Raw genomic sequence first — 25,599 nt, 5'->3', positions numbered from 1 at the left:
TTTAAGGCTGGTCCGCGCATATGCAGAAATGAATTTGATCGTGCTTTTAAACTGATTGGTTATCATATTAACAGCAAAAAAAGCTTATAAATTTAATTTCCTTGTAGATATGGGATGATTTAGTACCAAATGCCATTCTTGACCTTCCAATAGACCATAACTCCTTCTGAAGAGTTTGTTTTCGTTTTGAAAACAGGACTTCCGATTTCAAAAAGGAGAAATTGATGAGCAATTTCTCCTTTTATCACAATGATTTCTACCCCACCCAGCCAATTTATAAATAGTCCTTTACAATATTATTTCTCATCTGCAATCTCTTTCAATTTGGGGCAGTCCAAAATGTGTCGTTTGGTAAAGGGTTAACATTTATGGATAGTTAACATGTTGGTCTACCTTTCACGCTCGACATGTATGCATTTATATCTTATAATTAAAAAGTTATTCCAAGTGCATTTTGATAAACTTTTAGTTTGAGAAGAAAATAGTTTATTCATCCCATAATAATTAAATAGCAAAAACGCATAAACATGCAAAGTTCAACAACTTCCTGCGGCCATGTTTTTTGACCAATCAAATTTTCTGGCACAACTTTTTAATGGGAGCCTTCAAGGGATAAATTTGACCCCAGGGGCATAATTTGAACAAATTTGGTAGAGAACTATAAGAATCTTTTTTTGTCACAGATACCAAATTTGATATACTTCATGAACTTCATATATATATTTATATATCTGAAAACTACGTAACATAGGCTTTCTAATGATATATAATTTGTAAAAAATCGGCCGAAAAATGAAAGTATAATTTTAAAAAAAGAGACGTGAGTGGGTACATCAAAATGTATAACCTGGGCGCTGCGATGTATGCTAATCTATAGCTACTGGTCGATGACAAAGTATCGATAAACTATTTGCCTATACGGTCCTGTTTCATATCCGTCTCATCTAGAGTATTTTGAACAAACTTGGTAGAGAACTTTAAGATTTTAATGCATACCAAATTTGGTAGAAATAAGCCCAATGGTTATGGACAAGATTTTTAAAGTTTGCACAAAATAGGCCCAATATAAGCATATGTTCAATTTTGTGACCCCTGGGGAACGGACAAATTTGATCCCAGGGGCATAATTTGAACAAACTTAGTAGAGAACTATTAGATGTCACTACATACAGAATTTGGTAGCCCTAGGCCCTACGGTTATGGACGAGAAGATTTTTATAGTTTGCACAAAATAGGCTTTATATAAGCATATGTTCATCTTTGTGACCCCAGCGGCATAATTTGAACAAACTAAGAAGAGAACTACTAGATGTCACTACAACCAAATTTGGTAGCCCTAGGCCCTACGGATATGGACAAGAATCTTTTTTAAAGTTTGCACAAAATAGGCTTTATATAAGCATTATATGTTCATTTTTGTGACCCCAGGGGTAGGGTCAAACTTGACCCTATATATAGCAAATGTTTTTGTCCCCTGTGATTTCTATGCGTCCAGGACGCAGACCTAAAACTATCCCTGTTGACTGTGAATGATTTACCACAATATGAAGATTAATACAGTTTTCAAGGGTATTGATACTTTCTGTTTCATTTAATCTGAATGTGATTTGAAACATATACATAAAAATTATAATAAGCATGTTGATTAAAACATTTTTTTTGTACCTCCATTTTTATGTCCCCATGCGAAGAAGAGGGGGTATATTGTTTTGCACATGTCAGTCGGTCGGTCGGTCCGTCCACCAGATGGTTTCCTGATAATAACTCAAGAACGCTTAGGCCTAGGATCATGAAACTTCATAGGTACATTGATCATGACTTGCAGATGACCCCTATTGATTTTCAGGTCACTAGGTCAAAGGTCACAGTGACTCGAAATAGTAAAATAGTTTCCGAATGATAACTCAAGAATCCTTAGGCCTAGGATCATGAAACTTCATAGGTACATTGATCATGACTGACAGATGACCCTATTGATTTTCAGGTCACTGGGTCAAAGTCAGTGACTCGAAATAGTAAATTGGTTTCCGGATGATAACTCAAGAATGCTTACGCCTAGGATCATGAAACTTCATAGGTGCATTGATCATGACTGGCAGATGACCCCTTTTGATATTCAGGTCACTAGGTAAAAGGTCAAGGTCACAGTGACTCAAAACAGTAAAATGGTTTCCGGATGATAACTCAAAAATGCTTATGCCTAGGATCATGAAACTTCATAGGTACATTAATCATGACTGGCAGATGACCCCTACTGAATTTCAGGTCACTAGGTCAAAGGTCAAGGTCACAGTGGCTCGAAACAGTAAAATGGTTTCTGGATGATAACTCAAGAATGCTTACGCCTAGGATCATGATACTTCATAGGAACATTGATCATGACTGGCAAATGACCCCTATTGATTTTCAGGTCAGTAGTCTAAAGTTCAAGGTCACAGTGACTTGAAACAGTAAAATGGTTTCAGGATGATAACTCAAGAATGTTACGCCTAGGATCATGAAACTTCAAAGGTACATTGATAATGACTGGCAGATGACCCCTATTGATTTTCAGGTCACTAGGTCAAAGGTCAAGGTAACAGTGATTCAAAAGAGTAAAATGGTTTCCTGATGATAACTCAAGAATAATTAGGCCGAGGATCATGAAACTTCATTGGTACATTTATCATGACTGGCAGATGACCCCTATTGATTTTCTGGTCACTAGTTTTTTAGACAAGAACTCCCTACCCTTTTCAAAACTACAAGTTCCCATACTAGGTTACCACATAATTAATGTAATAGGAACATGGGTAAATCATAAAACAACAATAGAAAGAACATTTTTGTTTTCAAACATTTTATGAGGGTTCACTTGACCATGCAATTGCGCTGTCCAACTATATGAAGATGAAAACAGACCAACCTCTTTATCCTGTATGTAGTGGTAGGGTCCATGGACAGGGCAGTCCCCTTCAAAATCTTTTTTGCATTCCTGACAGTCTACCAGGTATAAGAAAGCACAGGAAATCATTTACAGTATTGCAAAGTACAAACAAATTTGAAATATTTCCATATTTCATTTTCCTATCTAACGGAAGTGCATTATTTTTTTTTTTAAACAAAGATGTTTTTACCACAAACACATGCACTTAAATGACATCATTTTGCAGTGTGCGCCAAAATCTTTAAGTACATGACTGTGGCTTTAAATAATAGTTTGGGACTGTTCATTATTACCCTCGGGTCATAAAGGTCATTTAGGGGTTGTACAAATAAACAATATTGATGTGCATTAAGGTCCAAATTCTTACAACTTCAACTACGTCAACTTAAATCTGATACCTCTTACATCAGGAGATACGGTAAATAAGGTAAGTGATGAAAATACTATAGCCTTCTTTCCTATCTATTCGTTCAGCCCTATCTATTCGTGAACAATCTTCACGCGAAATTTGCCGCAATCCGAACGGTCGCGCGTGCCCGGTTTCTATACAAGTTTTGACAGGAGATATTTTGCTCCCCAGATATGTGAAAAATGCGAACTAAAAACGTAAGTAATCTATTCAATTTAACTATTTTTCAAAATATAAACCAACCTTTCGCCCAAAACAGTCATCCTTTAAATGAAATATGCATATAATTCACATTTTTTCTCCGTGTTTACATTTGTCTTTCCGTCTGCAAGGCTGTTAGGATTGCCCGGATCAAATGACGTAATTTTATCAAGTCACACAGATGCTTTAGCTCAAAAATTGAGGCCCGCAATGGGGTTACTGCGATGTCCGTAGTCAATTAATTTTCAATTAACGTTATGGCGTTTATCTTTTTGCAAATTCTACAATTGTTGAGCCCAATAATTCCTAATAATTTCTTTCGTTCAAAAGCCCACTCCATCCAGATATCATGGCAAGTATAGAAACTATACAAAAGATAACATTCTAAAGGCTTACTATGAAGTAAAGAATCATAGATCGTCTCTGCGCAAGGCGGCGAGGGAATATGGTGTCCCCTACCAGACATTGAGGGACAGAGTCTCTGGCAAGGTTGATCCTGAAGATTTTGCGAGGGAAACCGTACTTGAGACAGAAGAGGAACTGGGGCTGGTAGAACATGCGGAACAATGTGCAAGATTGGGATACGGGTATTCAAATATGGAAATGAAAAAACTTGCCGGCGAACTGGCGTTCAAGCTTGGAAGAAGGAAAAGAGACAAACCCCTAAGTAACTGTTGGCTTTATGGTTTCTTGGGACGTTGGAGAGAAAGGCTTTCAACACTAAAGCCATCTGCTCTGGATTCCAACAGAGCGAAAAATACAACCCCAGAGGCCGTTCAGACATACTTTCACAATCTTAAGAATACCATTGACACCCTACATCTTGAAAACAGGCCAGACCTGATATTTAATATGGACGAGACTGGCATAAGTCCAGAGCACAGACCGCCAAATATTATTGCCCCTTCCAATGAAAAACCACATTCAGTAACGTCCCCACGATCAGCAACGACGACCCTCATAGCATGTGCCAACGCAGCTGGAAGCAACATACCTCCCTACTTTGTTTTTAAAGGTGAGGTATAAAAACGAATATCGAATATCTTTGCCATTAACCATAGTTTATACAATTTTACGTCAAACTATTTTTATTACGAACATGACTTTATAAGTAAAAAAACACTGTGAAAGAAAGAGAAACTCAATATGTAATCTCATTTAAAACGATAAATTGATAGTGACCAAATGATATTACGTCTTTTTCGATCAATACTACCGATATGTTTCGGACTTAAATCTAAATAATATGTTATAATTTAACAGGTAAAAGATTCAACGAAGACTTAATGCAAGGTGCATCTGCTGGGGCCGGTTATGCTATGTCCGATTCCGGGTGGTCAACGACAACAGTTTTTCAGGATTACCTAAAAATCCATTTTCTAAAACATGTAAAACGGGACCACGAGAACCAACCCGTCCTACTTATACTTGATGGGCATACAACTCATACATCATCCGAGTTGATCCAATGGGCGCTTACCAACAACATACACATATTTGTATTGCCGGCGCACACTTCACATGTTTTACAACCTCTTGATGTCGCAGTGTTCGGGCCATTCAAGCGGTTTTATTACAGCGAATGTTCCGCGTACATGAAAACAAACATGGGTAAAATCGTAACTTAGTACGATATAGCTGCCATCGCCTGTCAAGCGTATCTAAAGGCTATGAGTCCGTGGAACATTGTGTCTGCCTTTAAGAAAACAGGAATATACCCACTTGACAAGACAGCAATTTCACAGAACCAATTATACCCGTGTGAAGCATTTAGAGACGAGACACCGCTTCAAAAGATAAATGCACTTTGTTCAGGAAAAGAAGCAATCGATGCTTATCTACAAAAAAATAAAACAACTGTGCAAACAAATAAGAAATGTAACTGCATGAATAAGAGAAAAAAACTTTCTAAACCAAACCCTGGTGGTAAAGAAATCACGAGCGAGCAGTACATTGAAGAAGTAGACTTGTATTCCTCCCAAAAGGTTGACGTGACCCCAGCGTTTCCGCAGCTCACAAAAAGTCCACAGCCCTCTACAAGTGGGTTAAATGTCATTCACGTAAATGACATTCACATAAATGACAGCGACAACTCAACTGATTCAGAAGGGGAAAGCGAGGTCTGCTGCGTATGTGGACTTTTTTATCCTCGCAGAGCTGACGAAAATTTGTTTATTAAAATAGTAAACTGGGCACAGTGTGATGAGTGCGGACATTGGGTTCACCTTGCTTTCTGTGACAAGAAAAGAGTCTTGAGGAGGGGAGATGCTTTTCGGTGCATGCACTGCATAATTTAAACTTCGAAAGACAAACTTTATCTTTTTGTTGTTGTTAATATTACAAAGTTTATTGTTGTTTAGATGTGTATCTTATTTCTACAGTTGTTATTTGTGTTTATTTTATGATTAATGACAGGAAATATAATTTCGGACGGCATATGTAATATATTCTCGTGGCGAAAGGGCTCATCTTTTATGTCTCAGTCATAGTGCAATTCACCGATCTGTGTTTCCCCTTCCGAGGCCTCAAATTGTGTGCGCGTGACGTCATCGAATGATGTGAACGAATACATAGGAAACGTTTGGATGATTCTGATTTGTCGACAGCAACCTTTTCGTAAGTAAATAAGTTGTGTTACCGAAGTTATCGACAAGTTTTTGTTGTTTAAACTTATAGATAAGATATTGCTTGAACTTTGTGTAATAGTTTCATTCATCCATATCAACATGTAAGGAGCATGCGCGCGTTCAACCTCTTAGGTGGACGAATAGACAGGAAAACAGGCTATTTTAGTTTATCTTGCTAATCTTAAAACATCAGAATCCCTTGCCTTTTCAAGTTTTTTAATTTGTTTTCCTTGCAAGAGGAAGATAAACATTCCCCACTCAAAACATTATTTTTGATGTATTGGCTTACAGAGAAAATGGTCATCGTCGGGAGGTTCCAGGTTCATGCAGCTGGCTGCACTCCTCTCTCGAAGACTGTACTCAATCTTGTCCTCTTCTGTTTTTTTTGTTTTCTTCAATCTCTGCAATGGAGAACAAGAATCCAGGCTTATGAAAAGCAAATGGGGAAAATTGTACCAGACAAACCTTATTCTTAATCTTATGTATTTGATTTGACTGGGTTTTCTAAGATTTGATCTGGTAACCTAGATGCATGCGACCCAGAATCAAATTGGCCTGTTTTTTGTGAAGGTAAACATTCTGATTTGATGAAAAATGTTGCCTCTGAATGGTTACAAAGTAAAATTTAATGGCAGACACCACACATAGAACCAGTGTTCTCCATAAAAATTGGAGTAGCCAGTTATATTTTCAAAGGAGCCATCAACTTAGAATTAAAATGGGAGTTTAATCCCTTTGGTTTAATTGATATTTTGAGAAAAAGTGGCTGGCGCAAAGATCGTTTGTAACCGGTGAAATCTTCGGCAGCACAGGTGCTTTCAGAGAACACTGCATAGAATGACCACGATAGCTCACCATAAGGCCATTTAAAAATGCCCCTTGACAGTGGTCTTACAAGTACAACATTCCTGAAAAATAAGTAACTGACTGTTTTTTCAATAAAAATAGTCAGGGCCCTTGATTTGCACTTTTTACCGCCGAATATCTGCGGCTTCCCCCCATCAAAAAAGTATACTTTTTCCCACTACTTTGCGGAAAAGATTCCCCATAGAAAAAAAAACAACGAAAAAATAAAAGCAAAACCCGTAACGCCTTTTGAGGGTAACGACTTCCGGTAATTGCAAATGCTCGCCATTTTTTCACAACCTGTACCCTACAATTTTCCCATGCCATTTACTTACCATTTACCACCCACCCCCCTCCCATGAGGGATGTGGGTGGCTTCCCCTGGCAGCAAGAGAAGGCCCCGATAGTTCTTAATTGTAAACTGTAGGTTTTATGTTTTATAACAGACACAAATACAATCAGATATTTACATGTATAAATTAAATTTTGTAATATTGGCAACATTCCTATGAAATTGCATGAAAATCTGTCATATGGTCAAGATGTCATTTGCATGAAAATTGTTTGTGTTAAAAAAAAAGATCATAAAATCTCATCAGAAGTATTTCGGTTACAAAATCACAAATACCTTCTCTTTTGTCTTTCTGTCTCCCTTTTCATCCAATTTTCTCTTGGCTGGTTTAAGATAATGTGGGATAGTCCTTTTAACAGCATTTTCTACCAAAATATTAAAACAACTAAATAAAAAATATTGTTAAAATGAGAATAAGAACTGAAGAGATTCAATATCAAATTTCATATAACATTAAATCTTACTGTATTTGTTAACACCAATTTAAACTTGTAATGACTATTTAGCTTGCAGGGAATTAATGGGAACAGGCTGAAGTATAAATGGGTTCTACAATAATAATATACTGAGTCATATGTCCATCCAGTCTTAAGTCGGTGCTAAAGATTTGACAAACATTGGCAAAGTTGTATATAATCTCTCCGTCAGTCAGGTAAAAAATTTAACAAACCTGTACACAAAATCTGAACCGAGTCTGTACCAAATCTGACCAGAATGAAGACAGAATTCATTTATTCTGTACAGAGAAGACTCTGGAGTGAGACCCAGAATCTGCCTCAAAATCTGAACAGATAAAACATCTTTTTCTGGGCAGAATTACAATGAAGCCCAAATTTATCTGTACAGATTATTATAGCAAACAGAATTTTAACACTCTTCACTTGTACACGGCCGACTTTTGAGACTACATTTCAGCAAGACAGAATTTTAATTCTTGATACAAAACTGAGGCCGATTTTTTGACTAAGAAGAGGTAGTATGATAAGGCATTATTACACTTGCTATCTACAATTCATTCCAGAGTGACTGAGTTATTACTCATGTTGTTTTTTTTATTTGAGCTAAAGCATGGTTTACCTGTTACTGGCTTTACATGTAGTTTCAAAGCAATTTTTGGACTTTTTTAACGTTGTAATTGTTATAATATTCTAAAATGCTAGCTGACTTTGAAGAAAATTCTGAAACTATTAAGAAGAACATGGCAATCATAATTCAAGGGCAAGTTATGATGGGACATGCTTGAAACTATTAAACAGGTTTGTGTTGTTTCTCTATGTATTGTTTTTCTTATGATATGTTTAATATAATGATAATGTGTTACAATAATATCTGTTTTGGTGGGTGGTTATCATAAAAGTGAATGATGGATCCAATTATTCACATTAACAAGAGCTGACTCTAACTGAAGACATATGCGCCCAAAAAACGCTTTTTTGGAAACCTAAACGCAGATTTCAAAACCTAAACCCGGACCCTAAGTTCAAGGTCAAGGCACAGGGGTCAAAATTTTTGTGCCTATGGAAAGGCCTTGTCTATATACACATGCATACCAAATATGTAGGTTACATCTTAAGCGATATAGAAGTTAAGATTATTTTTCGCAACCTAAACGCAAAAGTGTGACAGAAAGACAGACGGTGAGATCACTATATGCCCGCCTTGAAAGGAGCATAAAAACTTAAGTCAGTCAAAGGTGTGTATGATTACAAGACTAACCTGGTTGAAACAATCAATTCCTAAATAGAGTTACAAAATGAAACGGCAATGCTACATGTGATGACGTATACTTAAATGCATTTAGGCATAATCATCTTGCCACTAAATTCAAAGCTTTTTTCAGGCCTCGACACTAACAGTGTCCCAGGAACCCCGAGACCCCCAAATTTTGGTGAGGGACACCAGTTTTTCCCAGGATTTTGCTCTAATTTTAATTGACAGGGTTCCCTGTGGACACCAATCTGTAGAAGTAAGTCAAGCCCTTCTTTTTTTTTAGCTACATGTATTAGAAAGCTATTGATATCGCTTTAAAGGTGTAAAGCAAAAACTTAATATGATGTAGTGCGTGACAAACAAGCAAATTCGGTGAATTGATATCCACCGTCATTTTACTTCTTGACACAAAAGTTTTCTGGACAGATGGACAACGCCAACATGCATCATCCTCTTATTCATATATATATATATATATATATATATATATATATATATATATATATATATATATATATATATATACTCATACAAAGTTTCAATGAAATCCGTCAAAGCACTTCCAAGATATGGCTCCGGACACACAAAAAAGCATTTTTTCAAAGTACAAAGGGCCATAACTCTGTTATTATCCAATGGTGTACAATGCCATTTGGCATGCGTCATCCTCTTATCCATATATATACTCATACCAAGTTTCAATGAAGTCCGCCAAAGCACTTCCAAGATATGGCTCCGGACACACAAAAAAAGCATTTTTTTAAAGTACAAAGGGCCATAACTCTGTTATTATCAGATGGTGTACATTGCCATTTGGCGTGCATCATCTTCTTATCCATATATATACTCATACCAAGTTTCAAGAAAATCCGCCACAGCACTTCCAAGATATGGCTCTGGACACAAAAGTGCCAGACGGACAACGCCAAAACAATATCCCTCTGCCTGTGGCGGGGGATAACAAAAACCATTACAGATTTTCTTATACTCACACCATCTGACCATCATAGAAAATAATTGTCCAATTTATTATCCCCACGCTTTTCAGAGAAAAAGTGGGGATATTGCGGTTATCTCCATCTTCCGTCCTGGCCACTATCTCCTCCTACACTATAAGCACTAGAGCCTTGAAACTTACATGGTAGCTATGAGCATATGTGCGACCCTGCACTATTTGCAATTTTGATCTGACCCCTGGGTCAAAAGTTATTGGGGTTACCGTTGGGGTGGGGCTGGATCAAAGATTTTCACTTATTTTATATGTTATTTCACATTAACTTCTTCATTTCTTCACCGATTTACTTCAAATTGATACTGAACATCTCTTATGACAATACGGTCAATCTCAACTATGCATGGCCCCAATACCAACCCTGGGGCGCCCCTCCCACAAAGACCACACCCACCCAAAATTGCCTTTTACTATAATTTCTTCATTTCTACACTGATTCACTTCAAATTGATACTGCAATTCTCTTATGACAATATGGTGAATCTCAACAATGCATGACAATACGGTCAATCTCAACTATGCATGGCCCCATTACCAACCCTGAGGCGCCCCACTCACATAGGCCACACCCACCCAAAATTGCCTTTAATTACTATAACTTCTTAATTTCTACACAGATTCACTTCTAATTGATGCTGAACTTCTCTTATGACAATACGGTCAATCTAAACTATGCATGGCCCAATTACTAACCCTGGGGCGCCCCGCCCAAATAGGCCACACCCACACAAAATTGCCTTTTACGATAATTTCTTCATTTCTACACTGATTCACTTCTAATTGATACTGAACTATTCTTATGACAATACGGTCATTTTCAACTATGCATAGCCTCATTACCAACCCTGGGGTGCCCTGCCCACAAAGGCCACACCCACCCAAAATTGCCTTTTACTTAACTTCTTCATTTCTACACCGATTCACTTCTAATTGATACTGAACTTCTCTTATGACAATACAGTCAACCTCAACTATGCACGGCCCCATTACCAACCCTGGGGCGCCCCTGGGTCAAACATGCGGCGAGGGAATACGCGTCCGCCTCTGCCGCGCCATTTCTAGTTGACTCTCTGTATATATTAGTTTGCATCTATATAATACATGTATGTATAAAAAAATTCATATCATAAAAAAAAAAGGTTTTATATTGACTGTCTGAATATTTGACATTATCTTTTGCATGCATTTTTCTGTTCTTTTGCATGCATTTTTCTGTTCAGATATTATTTTTTTTACAGAATTTAATCCATGTATTGTTATAAAGATTTTATTCTATACAGAATTGTATGCTCACATCTAAGTTATCCCAAGAATATATTCTGGCCAGATTTTGTTTTGCCCCCCAAAAAATCGGTTGATATTAAATAATTTGTGAAATCTGTACATCTCATCCACATACATTAACTTAACTTTTGCCTTATATTTTAATTCATGAATTATCATTTCTAATCATTACGACTCAAATTATACAAGTAACTCTTTTCAGACAGTATATGTCCAAAATTACAATAAAACCTTTTATATAAAATCTATGCACTCTTAAATTGAACTATGATATTTAAGATTGTATCATTATGGCATATGCAAACTTTACAAGCGATGCTAACAGTAAGGATAAGAAGTGTGCTTATAGCAAGGGTGAAAGTTGAAAATGTCTGAAAACTGTAAAATTGTGCTGGGGGTCCAGGGGCCGGCTGGGCCCTCAGTGGGTGGAGGCGGGGGGATGGGTGGGGGCACGGTGCCCGAAGCTCCAGAAATTTAGAATTGGAAACCATTATAAGTAAGGTAAAAGTACTTCTCGTGCGCCTTAAAAAGACCATTCTTATTTTCTCCATTATATTGATAAGAATTTATTGCTTTAATTGCACACATTTCAATCTATTGTGTCATAAAACCACCATTTACACAATAGGTCAGTAGACATGCTAAGCATGTTTTCATAACACCCAACAATTAATCAAGTTTTGTCCGCATGTTCTTTTTAATCAGTAAAATAACCATTTAAATAATAACTAAACTAAAAGAACATAAAGATGCGGCATGTTTTATTTGTAATTAATTAAGAACAAATGCCAATTCCAAATTAATCCAGATATAATTTTGTTAAAATGTGACAGGGTGGATTTCCCATCATAATACTAATATAGTCATATGTAACCTTTGTTGTGTGATTACGTTTTTATTGTGCAATGTACGGTATTGTTTCATGACGAGCGTGCGCGCCAGAACTAAAACGTCAACAGACGAGTTCAACATCTTCTCACTTCATTTTATTAATCTTTTATACATTTAAATAATTAAACACAATTATACACTAGGTATGTATAAGTGTGTATATAAGTAATTACTGATTGTAATGCTGTTGCACATGCCTGATAGTCATAATGATTTATTTAAGAATAGCAATTTAGGGTATTAATAAGATTCATAATTCTTCTATGGTTCAAGATGTTTTCTATTAAAAATCACATTTTCCTATATTTATATGTGTGCACTTTTAACAATTTGCAGAGTAACATCACAGCTGATTTGGAAGAAGTGCCGCGACGCCAGATTCCATAAATTTGTTAGTATATGTTTTGTACTGTGTATATGTATGTATGTGTTTCACATATGTATTTGTGTCTTGAAATATCAGTCGGTCTGGTCGCCAAAACATATTCTTGATTGACATACATTATATTCTGTAATTAATCTTATGTTGTAATAAGAACTAAGGAGCCAAATGATTGTTTTATTATTTGTTATATGTGTGTTATTGTTTATTTGTAGGATGTCTATCTTACCTTCTTCATATCAGTTTCTTCCTAAATTTATACTTTAACATATAATGACACTGGACCATACCAGAATAATTAATTAAGAAGAACCTTCGTCTTCGTGTTTTCCTTTCACCAAATAACTAGTTTGAGGAAAAGTTCATAAAGTTAAACAAAAAAAAACAAACAACAAAGCTTTTAACAGTAATCAACAGATATCGATGTTCTCTGCGCAACAAAGTTTTTATAAAAAAATCAACACACGCACGCTTTCCATGCGTAAGGCATGACGTTGTACATTGTTGTATTGATTTCGCGCGCTTTTTGTCGGGACAAAGAGTCCACAAAAGATATGAGGAGTTTCTATTAATAGTGTTATGGTAATTCAAATTCTGGCAATGTGGTATCAGAGATTTCCCGCAGTCCAACAGCTGTAAACATTACAAACCGCAGATCCAGGGTGCAGAATCAATGGGGTTTCCCCAGTTTTACACACCGGCTGGACAGCATGTAAACACCCTTAAGAACTTAATTTTTGCAAATATCTCAAGTTATTGAAATACATTTGCACAAATCTTTAATGCATAAAAGACAGTCCTTCTTGCAGTTTGTGTTGATATCTTAAGGTATAAGAATAAATCCTTGAATACATTTGAAATTGATGACAAAATTTCAGGTTGCGTGAAGCATAGCCCTATACAATAAATGCAGTAGATGCCGAATATTTTAACAAGATCACAAGCTTATTAAATAAAGTAATTCCGATGTATTTCACATTGCCATAAGCAGCATAAAAATCTGTCTTCTATACACTAGTTGAAATTCTTAAGAAAAATAGTTTTTAAAAAGTTGTTTGAAATAAAGCAAAACTTACTGTCGTGTATACATCCATTAAAGCTAAAAGGGGGAAACCCACAAAGTCTCATGGTCCTGCACCCTGAGATCTGGTTTATTATAATACATAATGCATAATTCTCAACAGATTTACACAATTTGGAAAAATGGCCTTGGCGGCAATCCAAAAATGGGAATTCCGGTTTAACCCGGGAAACTTTCACCCATGTAATAGTAGGAGAAATCCCTGTGAATATTACCCTTTGCTCGTTTCTTTCTCTCCATATCGGGGGTCCACTCTTCATCGCTGTCAGAGTCTGACTTGTCCAAGCACACATTGTAACTCTGAGCAGCAGCTGCCTCTGCAGCCTTGGCCACCTTGGCTCGATGGGCAGGACCCTTCATGAAATCTGGTTTGATGGCTGGCAGACCTGTTAGAATAAATACGTTTGAGTACCTAAGCCCTATTGGACGAGACCCTTCACGAGGTCTGGTTTAATGGATGGCAGGCCAGGGTTCCTGTTCACGAACCTATTCCTAGACTTAAGAAAAGCTTTACTCAATACAAATAACTCAAAGTTTACATACAGCACCCGATTGTATAAACGCTGGTTAAAGTTACCGCTCTGTAACATTCAAACCTTGGTAAGTTTGCGGTTATTCAGGTATAGTAACCTTCAAGGTAACTCGATTGTATAAACACGATATACCGCAAAGTAACCTAACCGCGCATAGTGGAATTTAACCACCGGTAACTTTAACCAAAACATTCCCACAATGCATTTTCTAATGACGTAATTTTCGCGCGAAGTGTCACGCTTATAAACAGCGACATGTATTTTTTTTTATAAAATTCATTAACAAATGAATTCACAATAAAATAAAGTGTAAATTTTAACTATGAGTTCATCAAAATGACCAGGGACAAATCGATAATGATGTCGGGATTTGCATCATTTAGTGGAATCCCTGGTGCTTCCAAACTGCAAGAGAGTGCTTACAAAGACGTCTATTCTTCTAGTTGTTCTAGATGTAAATTAAAAATGAAACATGGTCGTCGTAACATGCAATACTATTCTTCTAATTTGGCTTATGTTTACAATAAACTTACTTTCTTGTGCAATAAGGGAATTTACCATATACAAATGAAACATTGTTCAAGTTTGAATATATCTTTGTATGCAGAAATCTGCAAATGCAACCGAGTTCACCAACGGCTATTATTTGTGTCGTGTTCTGAGAAAACTGGGCATAATGCATGTGCGTAAAGTGTCGTCCCAGATTAGCTTGTTAAGTTCGCACAAGCTAATCAAGGACGACACTTTCCGCCAAAAATTGATTTTTGCTAAGAAGGGACTTCATTTTAACAAAAAAATGTCATAAAAGCGGAAAGTGTCGTCCCTGATTAGCCTGTGCAAACTACACAGGCTAATATGGGACGACACTTAAAGCACATGCATTATGCCCATTTTTCTCAGAACAAGACACATTTGATAAACTGCTCCGGTTCATTTTAACAGCAGTAATGTACATAGAGTACATGACGTAGCGTGTGACGAGGAAGAAAGTTTATTGAGTTTTCATTTGAATATAATGATATGATGGCATAAGGGTCTTTATTCAACTATGCTTAAATAATTATCAAAGACCCTAGATGCAAACTCGTCAATTATTGAATTAAATGGATTATTTATGGATTTTAAAGGATTATTAAAGGTAAGATACTAGTTCGAACGTGTTTTGTTTTTTGTTTGTACTTTTGTTGTTCCCTGTTCTCGAAGAAATGATTTTAACATGGGCGCCATTGATGCATCAGATCACACACGGCATACCCATAACAGGATATAAGAAACACGTTCTGTGCGCCCTAAACTCGTGTTCGAAGTCGGGAATCGTATTGCCCTGTAAATTAAGTCAAATAAAGTGTCAGTCGCTGCAATGTTGTTGTTTACTCGTCGAAATTGTGAAGGTCGTCGATGGTTAGCTTTTATGATGTCGCACGCCGCGGCCATTTTGTGTAAGTTATCTCTCGGTAACTTGTACTTACCCACCTAGGGAAGCAGGGTATGTTTTAACTGGGTTTTAACCAATCGGTATAACTAACCAAATTTTATACAAACGCTTACCGACCAGTAACCAACATGTTACCGAATTTTAACCGCCGGTATGTGGTTAACCGCCGGTTTAACTGTTTATACAATTGGGTGCAGGTATACAGGCTAAAGTTAAAGATGCATTGTGTAATCAATGGTGTGTACAGGTACTGCTATGCTTGACTTGACTTTTCATGTAGTTTTAGTACAATTATAAGAATATTCTTTATTTTTACATTTAAGTCTAAGTATCTGTTGGTGAATACCAGTACAGCTAAAAAATATGAGTAAATACAAGTCGGCCATGAGATGCGGGAGCTTTCATGATTTTGACTTAATTGCTCCAGGACCTTTTAAATACTAAGTAAACTTATCTCAGAACCTAGGTTCAAGAAATCGAGCCACTAATAATTAAATCTGGCTTTTTGGCTAGCAGACCTGTTAAACAGGAGCAAACAATAATATTCCGATTCCCAATATGGCCTTCTATCCACATACTGAGTTTCATCAACCTAGTTTAAGTATGTGCTAAGTTGTTGCAAAAGCCAGATTAAAGCTTTTCACTTATTTCTGTATCCATGGCAAACCACAAATTTATTTTAGATGAAATAGCAGTTGGCAATCATGATAATGTTAATGAATTATTTCCTGTATGACCCTCTTTAAACATAATTTAAGTTTCATCAAAATAGCTCCAGTTCTTTTATAGTTATCAGAGGATCAAGATTTTTCTGGCAGACTTACAGACAGACAAACAGAGAACAGAATTAAAGTAATGTGCAAATTGCCCATATGGCCTCAATCCAAATAATGAGTTTCATGAACCTAGGTCAAATACTTTTTTAATTATAGCAGAACCCGATTTTTCAGATGTTAAGATAGACACACAATACGTTAAGATAAATACACAAAAGATCCATTACAAAAGAGTTTGTTGTATCCACAATAGCAATATACACTTCAACACCGTTATTTCGAAGTCGTCGGGACCGTTAAAAAACTTCAGATTAACGATAATTCGAAATAAACATTTGACCGAAGACATCTTTGATTCCGAAAAAAAAACGTGGAATTCGCATGGTTCGGTTACACGCTTACTGAAAAGCGTAAACTAGTCAGATAGCAATAGATTTCCATTTGTAACAAACGGAGGAATAAACGATTCTTTTTCTTGTTTCTATTTTTGTCTAATTACACAACATATAAAATATAATGAATGTCACAAATTATCAGACATACATACATATGAATACATTTTCGGAAATGAATTAACATTTTTTTAACTTATACGCGATGTCTCTCTGAACACCGGCGGTCGCGCAGACGACAAAGGTGTAATTATAGGCTTTTGACGCGCCACGACAAAGGTGTGAAATTACGCTCAGTATTTTGCAATTTGACTTTGGATTAAAGATTGATAATTAGGTGCGAATTATAGTGTTGGTACCGACTGAATCACTTTGAATTAACGATTTCTTCGGTTTAACAAAGTTCGGATTTACAATGAAATTTTACCGGGTGCATTAAACAAAGAAGAACTGAAACTCGGGACCCGAAAAATACTTCGAAATAACAGTGACTTCGGATTATCGGTGTTCAAAATAACGGTGTTGAAGTGAAGCTTGTCTGGATATTCAAGTAAAGTAATATGCATATGAAAATTTTATATCCATGTTAAAAATTACTTGGTGTTCATATGATCTTGAAGTTCTGTATGTATTACACAGGCATGACCTCATAATTCTGTGTGTTCAAACCATACCCATATAAATCATGATCTCGTAGTTCTGAGCAATATTCTTGAGCCTCCTCTGCTCATGGAATGTCATCTTGTCTAGCTCCTGCTTAGTGAAGAATCGTTCCAATTCAACCTCCTTCTCCAAGAACTGGTCCAAGTTCCAATTCTTGCCACCCTATTTGAGGCAAGGACAACATTAATTTACTTTCATAATTGTTGTTATTTATAACTTATACATTAGTGCATATATCTCAAAAGTTCAATTATACACTGTTTAAATTTTCTACTTTATAACTTTTTGTTGTCTTTTAATTCTTACTATTAAATGCAATTACTGGTCAAAAGGTCTAGTAACCTTGTTACTTTTACTGACCCAAGCCGCAATTTATAGTAAATCAACAAATTGGTCACTGATCTGGGGGTTTTCTGGATCCCATGCCCTTTTGTTGTCTTTTTATCCCAGGGCTAACAGCCTTGTACAGAGACTGTTTACTCACGCAGGAAGTTAAAGCAGTCTTTCTGCAACAAGTTGACCCATTTCTTAATGCTTAAAATTATTTCACTGTGCGATGCACATGTTTGACTGTTTTCCATTAAATTGACCTTGAACTTTGCACAAAGGGGTGACACTTCTTCACATGGTGGTTATTTGTGTTTAGTAATTTTAAAATTGAATGATAAATGAAGTTACAACAGTCTGGAAAGCTGTTTTACCCGTGTAACCTTTACCTTAAAGGTAGGGAAACAGGTGTTAAAGCTAACATGCTGTCTCTTAATGGTGGTCATTTGCCAGGGGTTTTTTTTAGAGAAAGGGGAAGACGCTGGACGCTGGGTGAAAGGGGAAAAAAAGAGTGCGAATGAGAGATATTAGGGGAAAAAATAAAAACTGTTCATTTCAATGTCTATAACTCATCAAAAGAGACTTGTCTCTGTCCTTTTTGTTCTTAAACACATTTAACAGGTATTAAAGTCAAAGTCCTTAATAAAGTTGCAGGTGTAGATCTAATAATGGGAAATGTTTTCAACTATATTTTTGTACTGGGGCCGGGGGACGATGTCAATTTTGTGATTTCAATTTCATGATGAATGGGTTGACGATCTTGATTTGCTACAGTATTGGAAGGGAAAGGAGCGGCAGCTGCCGATTGTCTACTTTAACTTTCACAATGTTCGATGTTGATTACCTCGGAATCCTGCTGGGTTATAACGGTTTTCGATGATTCTTTCTTAAAAAATGCCTCGATGCGTTCAGTATCTTCCGAGTTCGAATGTTTTATTTTGTTTGTGTAAGATCGCTAATTGTGAGACATTTTTTTCTGCTTTCACGTTTATACCTCGGCTTGCACATAGCCCGGATGAAAATTCGACTGGTTTCCAGTAATTAATTGACGAAACACCCTTCTCGCGCAAGACCGGTATCCAGTAAAATAGTCACATGATTATTACGATTAGTTGCCCAGTTTACATGACAATATTTAAGAGCTATATTTAGAATAACTGGGATTCCCAGATGTTGTGTGTTCGTCTGGAGAGAGAGAGCGCGAATTCGTTGTACATGGTGCAAATTGGATAATTGTCGAATGCCCCAAGAAAAAATAAACATTTCTTTGAGAGAAAATATTATATTTTGGTGAAAAATGATATTTTTGGTGGGGAAATTGTATTTTAAGGGGAAAAATTCTGGTAGGGGAAGACGCCGAATATCGGCGTCACTTTCTTAGTAAAAAAAACCCCTGTTTGCCATAAATTATTTCATACTAAAACAAGAGTTCCGCGGTCGGAGATGACCGCATTGAAGCCGGATTTTTTATTTAAATGACAGGAAAGTACCTTTCGTGTTTTTGTCAATGCAATACTTAAATTACTGAAATATTGTTCAAAGGTCAAAATGAAATGTAAGTACTTTTCAAGGCATGAGCAAACCTTGTGTTATGTTTTGAATGCATGCATATACATGAACAACAATAACATTTAAGGTCACAAATATGAACTTGAATTGACAATTAGGAAAGTTTGATCTCAATTTTTTTATTAGCAAATTAGTAACATATTGTTTGAAGTTTCCATCAATTTCATTCACAGTGACCTTGACCTTCAAATGAATGACATTGAAATGACCAGTGGTCATCTTCTAGTACTGGCCAATCTTTATTTCAAGTTTGAAGACTCTAGGTACAAGCATACCAAAGTTATAACATGAAATAAGAACTTTAACATTTTTACATTCAAGGTCACAGTGACCTTGACCTTCAAATGAATGACCTTGAAATGTCCAGTGGTTACTTACTAGTTCTGGCCAACCTTCATGTCAAGTTTCAAGACTGTAGGTCCAAGCATACCAAAGTTATAACAACTTTAACATTTTTACATTCAAGGTCACAGTGACCTTGACCTTCAAATGAATGACCTTGAAATGACCAGTGGTTACTAACTAGTTATGGCCAACCTTCATGTCAAGTTTCAAGACTCTAGGTCCAAGCATACCAAAGTTATAACAACTTTAACATTTTTTATATTGAAGGTCACAGTGACCTTGACCTTCAAATGAATGACCTTGAAATGACCAGTGGTCATCTGTTAATCCTGGCCAACCTTCATGTCAAGTTTGAAGACTCTAGGTCCAAGCATACCAAAGTTATACCATGCAATAAGAACTTTAACATTTTTACATTCAAGGTCACAGTGACCTTGACCTTCAAATGAATGACCTTGAAATGACCAGTGGTTACTAACTAGTTATGGCCAACCTTCATGTCAAGTTTCAAGACTCTAGGTCCAAGCATACCAAAGTTATAACAACTTTAACATTTTTTATATTGAAGGTCACAGTGACCTTGACCTTCAAATGAATGACCTTGAAATGACCAGTGGTCATCTGTTAATCCTGGCCAACCTTCATGTCAAGTTTGAAGACTCTAGGTCCAAGCATACCAAAGTTATACCATGAAATAAGAACTTTAACATTTTCGAGCACGCCGCCACCCCGCCACCCCGCCCGCCCGCCCGCCCGACAACATCAATCTATAAGCCGAGATTTTTTCGAAAAAAATCCGGCTAATGATGAATGACAAACTGTCTGGAAAAACTGTTTTATGGTCAACTTTGCCATAAGTCTGACCTTGACCTTTCAGATAATAAGACCTGTGTAACACTGCAACACATCTTATGATGTAGAACATTTGCGGTAAATTATTAAACATTTCAGGATGAATAACAAAGTTGAAGCTCATACAAAATCACCCACATATATATGTCGCAATTGGGAGGTCATGGGTTCGATCCCCATTCGGGGAGCTTTCTCTTGATCTTCCGCAAAGTCACCTAATACAGGTTATATACCCTGGTAACGGACTCGAGAGTGTTTCTATAAGCCTGGGGCTTTCAATGCAATCGATCTAAAATAAATAGGTAACTAAGGTAGGTAGAAGGATGCTATATAAAATGGTGAATATTTGTGACAAATTATTTTACAACTGCAGGATGAATGACAAAAGTTAAAGAGCCAAGCTCACACAAGCTCAAGCCCAGTATGACTGCTTCATGACTTTTCTACAAGCTGGCTCCACAAAAATGCAATATTTGTTTGACGGACACCAACTTGTTCAGATGATTTTATGAGTTGAAATTATCAACAATTAGTATTGTATTGTATGTCATATACATGCATAGATCTTTATTATAAGTCAATTATTACCAATGGTTTGAATCCATTTGCAGTTTCTGCCATTGCTTCTGAGTTCACATATGCAACAGAACCTGAAAATAATCCAAACATAGTCCTGTTAGGTACAAATAAATTGGGATTTCGCAACCAGAAATTATAAAATCATTACTTGTACATGTCAGGCCTTTTTCTGTAAAATTTTGGGAAAAGTACCTAGCCAAATGGGGATTTTTCGAGTCACAAAAGCCAGGGATTGAAATTAGTGGTTGCCCGTGAGCCCGGGGCCAGTACATTGTGGCCTGGGCCGCGAGTGAACTCAAATTTGAAAGTTAGAAGTCTGGCTGGGCAACTTGCTTTTTAAGCTTGAAACAATTCAGTGCAATTAAACATTTAATGAAATTAGCGACTGTGACTAGTGAGTTATTAATTAGTTTAATAAATTCATTTATCAAAGCCAATGAAATGATTTAACTCAGACTAATTTGGACATGACACACATAAAGTTTGTCAATTAAGCAATGTTGTTTTTAGTTATCTTTTATTTTATTCAGAGAAAGTCTTATATACACATGACACAACACATACTTTGTACTGGGCTTGTTAGTCTTTAGCTGGGCAACCAAAATACTATAGATGGTTGCCCATGTGGACAACCAATTGTAAAATGTTAGTATCCATCCCTGAAAGCATTATTTGGGAAATTATTTATCTGATTTTTTGTTATTACATATTACACTGTTTTTTTACCATGCAACAGTCATTGTCATTTCTGCTAACGAAAGTATGTGTATGAAAAAAAAAAAAAAGACTATGTTATGCTTGAAGTTAAAATAAAATACATAGCTCGATATGCCATTAAGGATACTTACCGGAAAACGCATTTTTCGGCTTCGATCATTTCGGTCGGAAATTGGGAATTTTTTTTTGAGAATTGGGAAAAAATATCCATATTTGGCATTGAGAATGGGGACCACTATCGGACCCATGAGATAGGCAGAAAAAGGCCTGATATGTTATATGAAAAGGTAACTTTAATTCATTTTAACATAAGTAGAAAACAGGAAGTTTTTTCTGGCCTTTTATTTTTCTGCTCATATTATTTGAAAGCTCTGACAGTGTAATGTGACCTAATACTGTCAAATAATACAATAACAATTAATGTCAAAAGCATTTAACAGAAAATATTTATCTGTGTCATATGCGTAAAATAAATTAAAATATTTACTAAAAAATCCTCCAATTACCTTGAGTCAGGGGTTTTTCTGCCTAATCTGGGAAAAGGAGTCTGACCAAATTGGGAGTTTTTTAATCGACAAAATTGGTCATTTTGGGAAAAAATTGTGAATTCATCATGCTTAAATAATTCAGTGGCTTAACAAATAAATGTTTTTATTTGTTATTTTGTCTTCTTTATGTAAACAGATGCAATATTGGGCATGTTCAACGTTAATTCAAGTACTGCAGTTTTGTTTTTCAGTTACAGTTACACTCTGTGATAAGAACTGAACATTCAAAACCTTAAAGCAAACATTTTTGACCAAAACAAACACTGGTTAGTCACACAAGTTATAAGACACTTCATTCTCAAAAAAAAAATAAAAATTTTTTTTTTTTTTTTTGGAAATTGGGATTTTTTAAAAATAATTTCGGTTTGGGATCGGGTCCGTTTGCTTTGGGAGTGCCTCCATTTTGCGGAGGCGCAGACAGTGAGTAGAGCAGTTAAGGAAGCAACTTAAATAATTTCTTAATTAATTCAAACAATGCCGCAATAAACGATGTACCTAAAAAGATTTATTTCATTCCCGTTCAATCCATGCACTTAAGCCGATAGTTCCATACACACCATCATCCGCAAATGACATACACTATGCGCGTTGTTTACCTTGAGTCAAGAGGTAACTTCCGAAAAGCTCGAGTACACAATTGCAATAGGCATGAGGTCAACAAAACTTTGAAAATTTGATTCACTGAACAAATTTAGAGAAACTGAAAGATTAATTTAACTTTTTTATAACTTCTATTTACCATTTAACAAGTTTTTGTTTTATCGGTCGATCTTATGTTGAGCAACATTGACATGGAAAAGTGCTCAAGAATTGAAAAAAACAAACAAGGTTTGCAATTTGTTCAAAGAACATTTCGGCATATATATTACTATTAAAATAGTTGATAAAATAATCATCCAATCGAGACAGGGTATACCCACTGAACATGTGGATACGGGATGTCACCTATTTTCGCGATGTACCCGCACAGATTGCTCCATGCAACATTTTCTGGGAATCGTGAAAAAGTAAAAAAAAAATTCTTTAAAATAAATCAAATAGTATAGTATATGAAAGTATGTGTTTACATGTACACTAGCGCAGAGGTCTGCAATTTATGTGCAAGTTTAATGACGAGTACCAAAAAAAATGCACGGAATAGGCATACATTTGGATTATTTCAGTTGAACTAAGATTTTTAAATGCAATTAAACTGTTATTTTTCCTTAATTTAGTCGTGTCTGTAATTATTTTGAAGCGTAGTCAGGTTGTTTTTTTGTTTGAGGGGGATGGGGCCTTTAGCCCTTATGTGGGGGAAATTTTACACGCGATTTTCCACTTTGGGGGAAAAATTGTGCACGTTTTTTCCGTAATGGGGGAAAATGTTAAGAGTCTTACTTTAACTGCTAAATTGCTTAAAAAGAAAAAAAAGAGTGTTATTTTCTTCATAGACCATCTTAACTGGGATTGACTATGGCTGACTGTGACAGACTGAGATCTTCTTGACAAGGGACTGACTATGGCTCAGCCTATCGGGGCCATCTCTGGGGAATTAGCGTTTCCCTTTTTCGGGGATTTGTTTGCTTACTCTCTCATTATTACATTTGTACATGTTTGCACTATATTCATTGCTTTTTTCATAATTCATTACGTTTGACAAGATTAAATTAAAATAGAATTGAGATATTATAATCATGAGACACATCTTTCGTATTTTATATTATATATTTCTTGGTTTACAAAACCGCCGACCCTAATTTTTGGAAAAAGGGAAAAAAAATAAAATCGGAAGATCGTCTTTTTTTTAAATATTTTATTCCCGACCGCACTGCAAAACGAGCGAAACGAGAAAAAAAACGATCCGGTTTGAGTACGGTTGCGAATAAAATCAAGTAAGTACAATCAACGATTGGTTCACATATATTGCAGAGATCGGGATATTTTTCAATGTGACACATTATGTACCAGTCCTTTTATGGGCACTTCTCAAAATTTATTTCGGGTAAAAATTACAGACAATAAGAAAATCAGCGTCAGTAAAATGTCGACCCCATCAAAATTTATTTCCGAGTCTGTGACGCAACTATATTGTTTAACATGTTAATTATATTAAACAAACCCGATATTATAGTAGATAAAAAAGTATTTGATAATTAGTATAAATAATCCAATAAAACACTGCCATTATTTACGATATATGTGTTTAGGAATTTTGTAAACACGTCCGCCATAGTTTATAGGAACTGTACAGAAAGTTTGGAAATCGGAACAAATCGGTATATCTCGGAAAATCATTGATAAATGTATTTGTCGTTTCAATGCTTAGGGCCGAGTAATTTCGGCAAATCGGATCTCAACTTGCGTAAAACACTAGCTCAATTAACCATTAAACTCCGCCTCCGTTCTCGGCAAAAGATTCGAAGGCGGAGCTATGCACGTGCTTTTATTAAATTGGAGGATTGCAATTGAGAAACAAACACACGATTGGTTCGGCATGTTGATTGCTAGACAAAGGAAGCCAATTTTTTCGGCGCGAAATTTGTTGCTTTATTGCTTCCGACAGAAAGCGGCTTTCCTTTGATGACGTCAAACTGTCAATTCACACAGACTGCACATTTTCGGAAGACTTTAACTGACTCCTTGTTTACAATTCCGGTAAAAAAAACACTTGCTAACATTAAACTTTGGATTAAATTATCAAAATAAAGCAAAAGTGAAGTTGACAAATATGATTAAACTAATTCGCATCAGTTCAAATAAGACGTTTTGCGTTGTAAATCAACGAGTTTTCATGACAACAATAACTTTGACAAACATTACCGCGACGACGCATGGATCGATCTACCTCGATTTTTTTTCATGTACGATCTCATAAGTCGAGTAAGAGCAAACACATACCGGGTAATTTGTGTATGAGTAGTTTATCTTATATAAGATTTATGCAACGGGCATTGCATTGCGTAATGAAGCGCATCGAATTATGGAAATGAAGCGCAGTTTTTCGTTTTAATGGGAGAAGAACGCATGTCATGTAATGGAGTGTTTAAAATTGCCTGATGTTACAAAAGGTGCTTTTAGGACTCATTTCATTTGAAGATATAGATGTGTTTCATTGCATAATTTGATTTTTTGTCTCTGTGTTAAGGTTATAAAAGATATGTTG

General features: G+C 36.1%; 3 protein-coding genes across 10 annotated transcripts in view; 2 read left to right on the top strand and 1 right to left on the bottom strand.

Annotated features, from left to right (window-relative positions):
• Positions 1 to 25,599, top strand: part of LOC127842550 (zinc finger MYND domain-containing protein 19-like) — a 249,057-nt gene that overhangs the window by 68,748 nt on the left and 154,710 nt on the right. The gene's annotated exons all lie outside the window — the stretch shown is intronic.
• LOC127842545 (histone-lysine N-methyltransferase PRDM9-like) overlaps positions 1 to 25,599 on the bottom strand; it is a 58,491-nt gene that overhangs the window by 15,805 nt on the left and 17,087 nt on the right. For all 7 annotated transcript variants that reach the window (XM_052372093.1, XM_052372097.1, XM_052372095.1 and 4 more), the window contains exons 2-7: positions 21,202 to 21,263; positions 17,532 to 17,682; positions 13,937 to 14,107; positions 7,638 to 7,726; positions 6,453 to 6,564; positions 2,906 to 2,982 (exon numbers count right to left, since the gene is read on the bottom strand). In XM_052372093.1, coding sequence (XP_052228053.1) covers positions 2,906 to 2,982; positions 6,453 to 6,564; positions 7,638 to 7,726; positions 13,937 to 14,107; positions 17,532 to 17,682; positions 21,202 to 21,263 — 662 coding nt within the window. The remainder of the gene's footprint in view (positions 1 to 2,905; positions 2,983 to 6,452; positions 6,565 to 7,637; positions 7,727 to 13,936; positions 14,108 to 17,531; positions 17,683 to 21,201; positions 21,264 to 25,599) is intronic.
• LOC127842549 (tigger transposable element-derived protein 6-like) lies at positions 3,381 to 5,352 on the top strand. Its single transcript, XM_052372107.1, has 3 exons — positions 3,381 to 3,532; positions 3,867 to 4,551; positions 4,800 to 5,352. The coding sequence occupies exons 1-3, from the start codon at positions 3,518 to 3,520 to the stop codon at positions 5,162 to 5,164; spliced, it is 1,065 nt and encodes a 354-aa protein (XP_052228067.1). The 5' UTR covers positions 3,381 to 3,517; the 3' UTR covers positions 5,165 to 5,352.

This window comes from Dreissena polymorpha, chromosome 8 (assembly GCF_020536995.1).
Source record: "Dreissena polymorpha isolate Duluth1 chromosome 8, UMN_Dpol_1.0, whole genome shotgun sequence".
NCBI classification, from domain to species: domain Eukaryota; kingdom Metazoa; phylum Mollusca; class Bivalvia; order Myida; family Dreissenidae; genus Dreissena; species Dreissena polymorpha.
Note: the sequence above shows the minus strand (reverse complement) of the source record. Positions and strands in the feature narration are given on the sequence as shown.

Excerpts from the sequence above, each read along its gene's own strand:
- LOC127842549 (XM_052372107.1), top strand. Across the intron at positions 4,552-4,799 it reads TCCCTACTTTGTTTTTAAAG|GTAAAAGATTCAACGAAGAC; the intron begins GTGAGGTATAAA and ends ATAATTTAACAG.